This window comes from Macrobrachium nipponense, chromosome 46 (genome assembly GCF_015104395.2).
Source record: "Macrobrachium nipponense isolate FS-2020 chromosome 46, ASM1510439v2, whole genome shotgun sequence".
In the NCBI taxonomy this organism is placed as follows: domain Eukaryota; kingdom Metazoa; phylum Arthropoda; class Malacostraca; order Decapoda; family Palaemonidae; genus Macrobrachium; species Macrobrachium nipponense.
This window is the reverse complement of record NC_061106.1, coordinates 29,421,077-29,434,951: the sequence shown is the minus strand read 5'-3', so window position 1 is coordinate 29,434,951 and position 13,875 is coordinate 29,421,077. Positions and strand designations below refer to the sequence as shown.

General features: G+C 42.0%; 1 protein-coding gene across 2 annotated transcripts in view; it reads right to left on the bottom strand.

The window, feature by feature from the left end:
• Positions 1-10,108, bottom strand: part of LOC135214851 (lysophospholipid acyltransferase 5-like) — a 118,982-nt gene extending 108,874 nt beyond the window's left edge. The window contains exon 1 of one of the 2 annotated variants that reach the window (XM_064249267.1): positions 9,809-10,108. In XM_064249267.1, coding sequence (XP_064105337.1) covers positions 9,809-9,917 — 109 coding nt within the window. In that variant the 5' untranslated portion in view covers positions 9,918-10,108. The remainder of the gene's footprint in view (positions 1-9,808) is intronic. The other variant, XM_064249266.1, reaches the window with a different exon arrangement.
• Positions 10,109-13,875: the final 3,767 nt, after the last annotated feature.

Below are 13,875 nucleotides of genomic sequence, written 5' to 3'. Positions count from 1 at the left end.
TTCTGCACATTTCTTAGATAGAGTAAGAAATCTGCTATCTGATTCACAGAGGTCGTGGAAGAGGAAATTCCTTCCTTCTTGCACCATGCCCTGAAGGAGTTCCACGCTGGACGAGTGGTTTTCGAGCTGGGCTGCCAATCCGGCGGTCCCAGGTTCGATTCCCAGCTCGGTCAACGCGGAATCAGAGAAATTTATTTCTGGTGATAGAAGTTCATTTCTCGATTTAGTGTGGTTCGGATCCCACAATAAGCTGTAGGTCCCGTTGCTAGGTAACCAATTGGTTCCTAGCCACGTAAAAATATCTAATCCTTCGGGCCAGCCCTTGGAGAGCTGTTAATCAGCTCAGTGGTCTGGTAAAACTAAGATATACTTCACGTATGCCCTGAAGGAGGACCACTTAGATTGGTAGACAGCTCTTGAAGAGGCTCTTCGAGCATTAGCGATTGCTCTCGCAGCTGCCTTTGAAAAGCCTCTCGCTCTGGCCAACTTTTCGATAGTCTGAACGCAGTCAGAGCCAGAGCGGAGAGGTTTTGGTGAAACCTTTTGAAGTGAGGCTGTCTGAGTAGATCTCTCCTCCAGGGCAACGTTCTTGGGAAGTCCACAAGGAATGTCATGACCTCTGTGAACCACTCTCTTGCTGGCCACATTGGGGCAATCAGAGTCAACCTTGTCCCTTCTGAAGCTGCGAACTTCCTCATTATGTCCCCCATGATCTTGAATGGGGGAAAGGCGTAAAGATCCAGGTCCGTCCAGCTCCAGAGCAACGCGTCCACTGCAATTGCCCCTGGATCCAGAACTGGGGAGCAATACAGAGGAAGCCTCTTCGTCCTTGATGTAGCGAACAGGTCTACTAGAGGACGTCCCCACAATCTCCATAATTGTTGACAGACTTCCTGGTGCAAGGTCCATTCTGTTGGTAGAATCTGATTTCGGCGACTGAGAAGGTCCGCCCTGACATTCTGAACCCCTGCCAACGAATCTTGTCAGGATCTTGATGCGCCTTGCGTCTGCCCATAGCAGAACTTCCTTCGCCAGGAGAAAAAGGGATCTGGAGCGAGTTCCTCCCTGATTCTTTAGATACGCAAGAGCTGTGGTACTGTCTGAGTTGACTTGAACAACCTTGCTTGACAGTTTGTCTTCGAAGAACTGCAGCAACAGGAATATCGCTGCCAGTTCCTTTTACATTGATGTGCCAGGCTACCTGTTCCCCTCTCCAGGAGCCTGACACTTCCTCCCCCCCCTAGTGTTGCTCCCCAACCGGAAATGGAAGCGTCTGAGAACAACACAAGGTCGGGGCTCAGAAGATTTAAGGAGAAGCCCTCTCGTAACTTCTGAGGGTCGAGCCACCATCTTAAGTGGACTTTTACCTTGTTGGAGATCCTTAGGATCGCATTCAGGTCCTCTTTCGACGTCCATTCTTCCGCAAGGAAAAATTGAAGAGGCCTGAGGTGCAGTCTTCCCAGCGAGACAAACTTTTCTAGCGAGGAAATGGTGCCCAGCAGACTCATCCACTCCCTCACCGAACAAGCTTCTCTCTCTAGGAAGGCTGCGACTTTCTCTAACCCCAGTCGCTGACGTTCCTGGGATGGAAACGCCCGAAAAGCCACTGAATCCATCTGAATCCCCAGATACACGATGGACTGTGTCGGGGTCAGATGCGACTTTTCGGAGTTGACCAAAAGACCCAGAGACTTTGCTAGGGCTAACGTAAACTGAAGGTCCTTCAGACACTTCTGCCTCGACGACGCTCTGATCAGCCAATCGTCGAGGTATAGAGATATCCTGATCCCTGACGAATGGAGCCACTTCGCTACATTCCTCATAATCATTGTGAAAACCATCGGGGCCGTGCTGAGACCGAAACAAAGGGCTCTGAATTGCCAAACCTTGTTGTCCAAGACGAATCTCAGGTACTTCCTTGAAAGAGGGTGGACTGGGACGTGGAAGTACGCGTCCTGCAGGTCCAGAGACACCATCCAGTCGCCAGGTCTCAAGGCTCCCAGCACCGACTGAGGCGTCTCCATTTTGAACTTGATCTTTTCTACAAAAAGATTGAGCCTGCTCACATCCAGAACCGGGCGCCAACCTGACGGCTGCTTCGGCACTAGGAAAATCCTGTTGTAGAAGCCCGGTGACTCTAGATCCAAGACTTGTTCCACCGCTCTTTTTTCGACCATCTGGTCTAACAGATCGAAAAGAATACTTTTCTTCTCTCCCTGATAAGATGGAGAGAGGTCTCTGGGAGTTGATGTTAAAGGAGGAGGATGTAAAAAGGGGATCTTGTACCCCCGCTCTACTATCTTGAGAGTCCAAGGATCCGCCCCTCTCTGCCTCCAAGCCTCCGCAAAGAATTCCAGTCTGGCCCCGACTGGCGTCTGAAGGACGAGATCTTCATTTGCTGGTTTTGGGTTTGAATGAAGCTCTTCCTCTCGAAAAACCTCTCCCTCGAGGAGCTGCTCTCGAGGGGGGTGCCCCGCGAAAGGGTTTGACTTTCTTCGGGGGTTTGCTGAATGTCGAAGTGGAAGGAACTGCTGGACGTCTTGAAGACTGTACCAAGAGGTCCTGGGTCGCCTTTTCTTGCAAAACCTCTTTGCAAGATCCTTTACCATAGCCTGGGGGAAGAGATGGTCCGAAAGAGGCGCAAAGAGCAATTCCGCTTTCTGAGCGGGAGATACCGACTTAGCGTAAAATTGCAAAGCAGTGCTCTTTTCTTCAGGAAAGCAGTTCCAAAATTAGAAACTAGCTCCTCCGAAACCATCCCTGACGGCCTGTCCATACATGACAACAACGCTGGACAGCTCCCCCAGACTGAGAGAATCAGGACTTCTTTAGACTGAAGGTCTAAAACTCCCAGACACCAGTCTAGGAAATTAAAAACATTTAGGGTACGAAGCAGTCCCTTCAAGTGGTGGTCAGTCTCCACAGGAGTCCAGGACACCTTAGCAGACGATAAGAGAGACCTCCTCTGAGCGTCCACTAAACTGGAGAAGTCACCCAGAGCGGACGAAGGAACCTTTACTCCCACGTCCTCCTTGGTCTCATACCAAATTCCTCCTTTCCCGGCGAGTCTAGAGGGTGGATGGGCGAAAGTGGTCTTGCCCTGATCCTTCCTTCTAGACATAAAGTCTTGAAGCTTCTTAAACGCCCTCTTGGTCGACAGCGATGTCTTCATCTCGACGAATTCAGGGGTCTTTAACGGTCTTGGAAGACGAAAGTTGAGAGGGAGGAGACCTAGGGGCTGCCGGCTGGAACTTCTCCCCGAAGGCTGAACGTAACAGCCTAACAAGAACCTTGTAGTCCGAGACAGCTGAAGGTACCGGCTGTTCTTCTTCGACGGAACTCCCTGGACTACTAAGTTCCCCTTCCTCCCTAAGAGGGACTGGAGAACGCCCATCAGGAGAGGGAGTACGTCCAGCAGTCTCAATCCTGAACAATGACTTCCGTTGGTTGGAAGTACCCGCTACAGGTACGGAATCTCCCTTACGTCGATCCTTAGAGGGACGGACATCTTGTGAAAGAGGAGCGTCCTTAGAAGCAACGGGAACTGTCTTAACAGACACGTCCCTACGAGAGGAAGCGCGAGCTTCCTGACGAGAGGCGCCAAAAGCGTCCTGCTTAGCCAAGCAAGCGTCCTGCCGAGCGTCCTCAAAAGCGTCCTGCCTCGCTCTAAAAGCGTCCTGCTTCAAACGGCGAGCGTCCTGCGGAGCGTCCTCAAAGGCGTCCTGTCGATAACTCAAAGCGTCCTGCTTCGAACGCCGAGCGTCCTGCCGAGCGTCCTGCCGAGCGTCCTCAAAAGCGTCTTGTAGAGAGCGCAAAGCGTCCTGTTTAGAACGCCGAGCGTCCTGACGAGCGTCCTCAACAGCTCCCTGCCGAGAGCGCAAAGCGTCCTTGCTTCGAACGCCGAGCGTCCTGGCGAGCGTCCTCTCCTGAGAGAGCGAAAGATCTACTCGGAGAACGAGAACGGTGACGATCCGGAGGAGGAGAGAGAGACGAGCGAGACGAGAGAGAATGAGGCTGCTTCGTCCTCTTGACGGGCAGCCGAACGTCCTTCCTACGCTTAGGCTCGACTGCTGCTGGGCGAGTCCTCTGAGCCATCAGCGACGTAATCTGGTCCTGAAGGGACACTAGGATATCCTTCGTAGGTGACAAAGGAGCATAAGAAGGGGCAGGACTGAGCCTGCGAGAAGGCGAGGGGAGGGGACGAGGGGCGCCTCCTTCCTTCTAGCAGGTACAGCTATCTGCCTCTCAGGTGAACACGCCTGTGCGTGGAAAACCAACGTTCTCGTCGGTAGAAAGCCTTCCTCTCTTCTGAGGAGGAAAGGCGTCATAAGCGTCCTCTGACGAAAGAGGAGACAAAGGACGTGAAGCGTCCTCAAAGCGAAAGGTCCTTTTCAACGGACGCGAGTCTCTCCGAGCGCTCCACCCCTTGTGCGGGGAGGACGCTTCGGAGGACGAAAAGCAATCTTTCAGGACACGCGCTCGTGCGCGCTCCTTGGCAGCCTGGGATTTAGCAACAAGGCCTGCCGAAGGGACGCCAGATCGGTGGGAGCCCCCGTAACCCTCTTGCGGCTTTTCGACATACCCACTCCCTGAGTCCTGGGAGTCCGATAGAGGTCTAGGCCTAGAGGCATTATGGGGCCGATCTGACGCCCCCTCCACAACACTAGGGGCACTAACACAAACTTTCACAGGGCCGGTTTCTAGGGCCAAAACTTTAGATTCGAGAGCACGAATAGACTCCAGAATCAGAGAAAGGGTGTTACCTTCTCCAGACACAGCACTGGGGCCCCGAAGGCAACAAAACAGGATTAGGTTGAGCAAAATCTACTGGTGTTAGAGGAGGAGAAATGTTACTATCCTTACCTTTAGTAGAACTGCCCTTGGAGGAAGACCTCCTGACTCTATCGCGCTCCAATTTACGTCGATAGGTCTCATACATCTTCCATTTATCATCATCCAAATCCTTACATTCATTGCACCGATCATCAACCAAGCAAACATGCCCCCTGCAATCCATACAAACTGTGTGAGGATCAACTGAAGGTTTAAGAAGCCTCACCTTACATTCACTCCTCACACACACTCTGAAACTTCCAGTACTTGATCCCGACATCATGTACACAGAAAAGCCAATCCAAAATCAAAAACCAATCCACTATTACGCGTGCCAATCCAACAATCCAGAAGTCGATACCAAAAGTCAATCCAGATAATATTAAGCGAGATAATCAAAAAATCCTAGACGGAGGTACTGTAAACAGTTGTTTGCAGCACCGGCGACAGAAAAAATATGAATAGAAAATGGGAATGGTTCCTGATATCCGCCTCCCAGCGGCGGGAATGGGTACTACCACCTGGCCGCCCCACTACGTGTGCCGCGAGTTTTGAAATTCTGTTGGACGTCAGAAATACAGCTATATATATATCTGACAGGTAAGTTTCATGAACAAACAGTGATTTATGGGGCCATAACATACCTAATAGGTGGCGCTATTAACCGGTTATCAGCACCATTAACTGGATATCGGCGCCACAAATCACAAAGTTTAGGTTAATGGCAGTTTTTACCTAGCAGCATATAGTGCTTCAATTGTTTTAGTGAAGGTAACAAACCCTGCCCACTTTCAGGGAAGAAGAGTAACAACATAACAAAACAAAGTGCTCAATTCATTTGTGCCCTTTTGTCCATGTGAGAGGAGGAGGGCAGGCTCCGATTCTGTAATTACTTGGTAAGTATATATGAAACTTTCATTCTATCATGAAAATTAACATTTTCAAATAAGTAACTTACCAAGTAATTACATAGCTAAATCCACATTGCCAGGAGGTGGGATACATGGACATACTCTACTCCAAAACATTTGTCAACAAGAGGAAAAGTCCTACACTTTTAGATTCATATATGAGGCATTTTGATGAGTCCTCCTGTCACCCGCCATGACATTTTGGTTTGACTATAGCCTAGTCAAAGTAGCAGATTCTAAATTAGCCCTATTTTCAGCTCCAGAGGCTGCCTTTCTCTTTTTCTCCCTCTCAAGCTTGTCTAAGTGAAATTTTAACACTTTCCATTTCTTATCATCCCTGTCGTGACATTCACTGCAAGTATTCTCCCTATTACACTCTTGCCCGCTATATTGAACACATTTAGAATAAGAGTCCTATGATGACTTAGTTAACCTAGTCTTACATCCCTCACTGCAAAAGCAAATAGAACCAGAGACTGACATAATTATCTAGAAAAAACTAGTATTATGTTAACTAGAAGCTAACTAAACAATTAGTGACTGAAGACCACAACAAAATTTGAATGCTTCACCAATTTCCTGAAAATATTCCCAAGAAACCAATGAAGAAAGGCTGCAGAGAACACCCGATGTTAGTCGGGCAAACGAGATGAGCTCTTTGCTATGTTGTCCCTCTTCTTCCTTGAAAGTGGGCAAGATTTGTCACCTACACTAAAACAATTGAGGTGCTACAGCAAATTTGTAATTTTTAGACTACCGTGGTTGAAAACCTGTATGTAGCTATGTAATTGCGTACTTGGTAAGTTACTTACGGTATGTGAAAATATATACTTAGTGAAATTAAAGCAACTATATTAAAATGTTGCACAAACAATAAACAAATTACTGAAACCCTTAATTATGACCAGATAATGTCAAATGTAAAGTACAGTACATTTGAACCAAAACCTGAAAGCATATAAACTTGGGTATGAAATAGATTTTGAGTTGTAATAGACTTACAGCATTAGCAAAAATACCTATACCACATAAACTTATGAACCATGTTGATAAGGTGTTACAGTTACTGGAGAAGCAAAAGCAAGCACTTACAGAACTATCTAAGGACAGCAAAGTAGAAACCACACTTAAGTAACATGAAGAATGATGCATGAAAGAATGGTAATTGTGATGAAAATGAAAATTGTACATCACAAAATTTTAGGGGGGGGAAAAAAAGTGCAAATATCTGGAATATCAAGATACACAAAGAATGACCACACAGCAAAAGGGGAATGTTGGATGCATACTCAGCGGGGGGAAGTTTTTTTTTTTTTTTTTTTTTTTTTTTTTTTTTCATCATATCTGGTGATGGAGCTGATGCACATAGTTTATTTTAAGTAATGAGTTTGTGATGAAACAAATATAAAGACTAATGGAGCAAGATGCAACAAATATAGAGCACCAGAAAACAAAACTGTCAGTGCATGGTACCCAGAGTATTTAAAAATTAACTAAAAGAATTAGTGAGATACTTACAGAGAAACTGAAGAAATCATACTTTCAAATATACAGACATGAAACAAAAGCAAATTACTGCAGACAACTAACAAAAAAAACGAGGACACTGGATCGACCAAAAGCAAGCCTCTAAAAGTAAACAAGGGTGATGAGATGTCAAAAATCTATAGGTTGCTCATAACTGAAGTAAGCATTGAAATGTAGCTTATCTGACAGCTTTAGATGTCGTATTTAGAATTATCTTGACTATTAATTTTTTTCTTAACACTTTGTTAACTCAATATCCCCTCCGCCATCGCACCATATCTAACACAAGTAAGGAACTTCTGTGGGAAATGAATATGGAGATGGTATTTACATGGACACCGTCAAACCTAACCTATGATGTCAGGTCTTAAATCCCCAAGCTAACCAGACTTTCAAAAACATAAATCATTTCAGTGTTGAATACATGGATGCTAATTAACCCAACAGATGATGATGTTTTATAACCATTATGGGGGCACAATCATCTGTCACCTCTTAAAAAAATACTCTCCAGCAAAACTTTATAGAAAAAAATACTATCCGTAATCAGTGACACTTGACCAAACAACAATCGACAATACTGATATCAAACTTTAATCCGTTGATACATCATATTTTGTATTAAGATGTACCTACTATGTGTTTCAGGAAGTTTGAATCATCGTATTTTGCTAATATCTTTCAAATTAATTTATGAATCGGCATGTTCCTTTGGAACAGTGTGTTTCACACCCTTCCCTAATTTTTAGTGATAAATTCAATTTGCAAATTCAGCTTTTTCAGGCACTTTACTCTTGAATTTGATGTGGTAACCAGCAAACTGATTAACACTTTTGGACCTACAAGATTGGGTACTACTGAACTTGTACGGAGTATCTACATATATGTAGTAAATTTCTCACTACCCCCCATCTTTCCTCTTTGACTTCATCATTCTTTTTCCTACCTACTCTTCCTGTATAACATTACACCCCATAGTGTATGTCACTTTCTTCATGAACATGATTGTTTTTATCTTGTTTGCATAATTTTGAGATGAAAAATTATTTCATGGTTATTCTCAATTCACTGTTCCCCACACACAATAAAAAAATAATTTAAAATAAAAAACAAGACAATCTTCTCTGTAGTTACTGGATGCACAAATGATAAACTCGTCACTTCACACATTTCATTCATCAACTACAAAGATTTTGGAAACCATCAAATTCTGTATAACAATGTAAGTCGTTATTTCATTTCATCCTACGTTTGGCTATGTCCTAAAATTCAAGAGTAAAATGACTTTAAAATCTATTTAGGCATGGAATTTACATAAAAAAAAGGGGGGAATGTGTGAGAAACTGTTTGAAAGTACCATACCAATCAATAGATTGGTTTGAAAGATATACTAGCAAAATACAATGACTCAAACTTCCTTAAATAGCTAAATAGCTAGGTAGTTGTCATTATGAAGATAACAGAGGGAAGCATTGTGGATGAATATGACAAAAAATATAAGGCATACCTATTGAAATTCTGTATAATATATCTTAATACATTTGCAGTAGGTAATTAACAGAAGAAAAGTTGTTCCAGTTACTGTGGTGGAAACAGAAAGGCATAAAAACAGCTCATAAAATTAGTCCAAAAATGCTTAAGAATGCACAAAACTTTACCTACAATTCAAATACTAGTAATGAAAAATAATTGGTTTCTATCTTTTATAGCCCATAGGAGGCGATGGGTTAGCAATTCATAGGAGAAAATAATGACCCTAGCACCTCTATGGTAATGTTATATACCCAGTACTACAATTTCAGGATGTTCAAGGGGAAATACTAGCTAGGTATTAGCTAGTATTTCTGAAAATACCATTACCTATATAGCTATACTAGCTAGCTAACTACAGTACTTGTCATCACTCCAGGACACGAATGTCTGGGAAGGAGGGTATTGACCCACAGCCCACATGTCAGTCAGGTCAGATAAGGCTGCTTCTCAGTACATCACTCTGATCTACGGCACTCTTATGTTGGCTAAATTTGAAGGGTCCAGGTGCAATAAAGCTCCCCTAATCAAAATTTCCAGTCTCATGGTCTCTAATATATCTAAAAGTGAGAGCCACAACCATAACAATTATGAGTTTTATAGAAAAAAAAGTGTAAACAAACATAAAATAACCTGCGACTAGTTTGACCTTCAATTAGTACCTACAGCTACGGCACAGGTCTTCGATGCGTTAGGCCTAACAATCTACGGCAGAAGCGCAACATGGATTATCTGCGGTTTAACTATTTTTTCTATTGGTCCTTTCGTAATGTCATTGCCCATTAAAAGAATCTCAAGTGATACGTGATAAAACAAGCAGGGTGATAAACTTGTCAAGTGCGCTAGGGACACGTTGTGAGGCGATGTGTTGCATCCCAGTTTACAAGACTCAACTGTCACGGCAGCCTCTAGCTACCTAGTACTACTTCCCCGCCAAAATACCTCCAATTTAAGTGATATTTTTTCGTGTTTGTAATCACAAATACTGCGGGCTATTCTACTCTTACCTATTAAAATAGATATCAAGAGTCGAAGTGCCGGTTCAGGAGCGCCTAAAAGATTAGCAAACCACTGGAGAAGCGTGGTATTTTCGGGGTGCTCCGCCATCCCGGCCATGTTTGTTGTCGATGGATCAGCTGATCGTCGACTGATGCGTTGGTTCCCGTCATGCCGCTATTTCGTGAGATAGATGCCATTGATCACATTAGTAATTCTTTTTATCCTTTACAACACTGGCGGTTAGGAGTAAACTTTCCTCTAGGAATGTTATTTCTTACATACTAACTAGATAATTATGGAAAATTTACAAAATGCTGATAGTTTCAGCAATAATAAGTCAAACACATTAGATCTCCTGGGACTTAAGCGGAGCTCTTCTTTTCTTTTCTCTGCTTCCAATTTACTAAAGTCCGATTGGACGGTGAGGCAATCACACCACGCGCGTAGTAAGCCGAATCGCGCCTTGCTATGAGTCGGCTATTTGTAGTAGCAGGAGATAATCACGAAGTCAGTTACCAGTAATTTTAGTAGATGGCAGGAGTTCAGTTGTGAATATACAAGAAGTTAAAATGGTCAACCAAGTTGATATGGCGTTTAAAGGTCCAGATGAAATCCTTAGCATGCATCGGGCTAGATTTCCTGTTGTTAGCAAAAAAAAACCTGTGGATAATAATAATTGGCAATGCCGGACACACAAGCATCCATGCATAATTAGTTGAAGACATTAGTAATCTAAAGTAAACCACTGAGCATCGATTTGTCAATGCTTTTTATAAGACTTGGTCTACTTATTTACTTGAGGTCTTAACAGTCACGTGTATAATTTATGATTATTTTTCATCAAAGGTTTTCTTCACATAAAATATCTCTGGTTTTGCCCTAAATTATCTTTTCTCTTTTTTATACCTCCGTCATTATGAACTTTGTAACTTCAAAAAGAAACGGATCTAACTGAAGATTCGAGCTACTCTCAATGTTACAAGGGTATTTTATTTTTCCCGAGAAATTTTCTGAATAAAATTCTGAAGTAAATTTCCACTTGAAGCAACATCTTATAGCAAGGAGGAAACAAATAATCGTGGAAAATCAATTGGATTTTTGACGAAACTAAATGTGATTTAAACTTTTACAAAATAAAACATATATATCGTTATAACGCAATGACGTGCCGGAGAACTGTGAATCTGTTGATGATATGCAACACTGTAAGGAGGTCACGCAAGTGAAAGCATGCACCCTTCGAAAGTGCAAACTCGCCTTTCCTTTACTTATTTTTTTTTCCCGCGTGTACGATTTGCAGACAACGTAATTTTGTATTTTTCGTCGTTGGTATGTGACGTAGGCAAATGCCGTATATCCTGCAGTCGCAGACTGCGGTTGACTGCCGGTGCCGGCTTTCCGACACATACGCGCGCTCACACGCACACGCACACACGCATATATATATATATATATATATATATATATATATTATATATATATATAATGTGTGTGTGTGTGTGTGTGTGTAAGTTAAAGCATGAATATGGCTGTGACCACTGTCTTTATTGTCTGATTTTTATTTTTCTGAAGTCGCCCATGTTATGAAAAAAGGCTTCATGCTGCAAATGTGTGTGCGTTTTTAAGGTAGGACGTTTAATATAAAAAAATATTTTGCAAGCTATGCCACCATATTTCAGATAATACTCTGTATCATCATCATGTTAAATAATTATCGAGCAGTAAAAACTACATATATACAAAGAAAAATCATAAAATCGAAGTAAGAAGGCGAGTAAAACCGGGGACTTGGAACAAGTACTTTCGTAGTTTACATTTTCAATCATTTAAACTCATTGTCCAAAAATTCAAGACCACAAATTCCAATACAGATAGGTTCCAATAACATATTTCTACATTATACAGGGAGCAGGCATTCTCAGACTCGTACATTCCTTTTCTAGGCTACAGAGATAGCATTGTGAAAACAAATCCATTGTTTCGATACCTCCAGATTTAATCAAAACCGTTACAACCTATATTCTTCATTGAGAACTTTTGACGAAACCATTATCGCATACAACGGAGGCAACACGCAAAATATCCTTCCAGTGCATTAGACTGAATAGCCTCGGCGAGATCAAATCCATTCATTTCCAGTTACCCAAAGACCATCGGAACTTCCATCTTAAGTTCAAAACAAAAAGGATTTGTCACAGAAAAGAGTGCAAAAAAGTCCTATGATGTACGATCAAGCAGTTCCCTGTTCCAACGCTAATAGGAAAACAGGGTGATCGGTTATCTCCCGGGCTATGAGTCACTTATGAGCAAGAAACGCCAGAGCGTAACGACACACGACGGAATCCGGACATTGCATCAGCCACGGCAACTCCCTGCCAGTGCGAAAGAAAAATCTCAGAAGCAGCAATCTTCAGTAAAACAATATGGATTTATTCAAAAACTAATTTATAATTGGAAGAAGATTTAGTGAATGAGATACTCCTGTCTCTTCGCCTTTTCGCACACAACCGGCTACATTGCTTGCTTGACCAGTTTCATGACTAACTGCTTCTCTCATCCTACCACTAGCCTTTCTATTTGCTTTTTGCTTCCAAATCCCTACAGAAATCAACTGCTGCCATTCTTCCAGAATTCATATTTACATTTATTACTCGGTTTTCCAGGTGTCCATTTACTTTCATTTACACTCGACTTTCTCCTATTTTAGACAATTTGAAACTCGGTCGTCCCGAACCAGTGCTGTGTCACACATCAATCATTCCAATCTCTAATTACATTTCATTTTCTTATGCGACATTGCTATCCTCTCTTTGAATTGTTGTATTACCCAGTCCTGAAAATACTGCAGTGTCTCAGGCGGATTTTTTGAACAAAAGTTATTCTACGTCTAATATTCTAAGTTTTTTGTTATCATAAAACTTTTAATCGCCCTCATTATCTTAACATTTATACTGTTTCATACCAAAAACTTGATCCACACATCTTTTTCCTTTTCTAGGCTCATATTAATTTTATTCTATATATTTTGGTGTAATCTGTCATCCACGATATTTTCGGACGTACTCTGCAAACCATAATAGCCAGCTGTCAATCACCACGAGCAACGATAAAGGTATGAAGATTTATACCCTTTAATAAATAGTCTTGTATTCTAACTGAGACAGCACTGCTATTACTAATTATTATTGCCATTATTCAGTAGATGAAACCTATTCATGTGGAGCAAGTCTCACAGGAGCCACTAACTTAAAATTCAAGCTTCCAAAGAATATGGTGTTCATTAAAAAGAAGTAACAGAAGGTTATAGGAAACACGTAGCATCTTGCTCCACAACATAATAACAACCAACCTAATATCAATAATGAAATCAATAACGGTTTTTGTTTTAAATGCATAAGTCAGTTGCTGAATAATATTACATTTGATCATTCGAACAAGAAACGCAAGGAGGTAGGCAGAGTGTACACTGGTTTCACGTGACAACTCGCTGATAAAATACTTTTGAAATCAGTCTATCGCTTTCTCGTTATCTTTAACTTCCACGAATTCCTTCGTTTATCGTAAGTATCGTTATTTATATATATTTTTTGTATCTTATGTTTGTAATTTGTTTTGCTTCTTAATTTGTCATTTATGAGTTGAGGGAAGTGGACGCAATTTGTCAACTTAGTTGTACAATATCCCTTCGATGTTTACTAGGTCTTTTGGTTTTATTCTATTTGAATTTTTCTTTGTGACAATCTTAAGTTGAATTTCTTCGAAAATTACCGTCTGCGATTTAATCTATAAATGGCTTCTTCAGTTCACTGACTTTTTATGATTTCCAGATCTTTACTTTATTTTGTATTTTCAGAATTATTAATGGTGAAGCATAAAAGGGAATCTCTCTTCTCTCCCACGTAATGTTTGTCAAGCGGATGGGTCAGTTAGATGGTCAAAGTCCCAGGAATATTCAAGTGTCATTGTTTAGCATTCTTTTAATAATATGATACTTTTTAAAAACTGGTTTATTCACGTAGATGAAAAAGACCTTTGTATCTATTCTCTTTATGAAAAATACCACTGGCCATTCTAT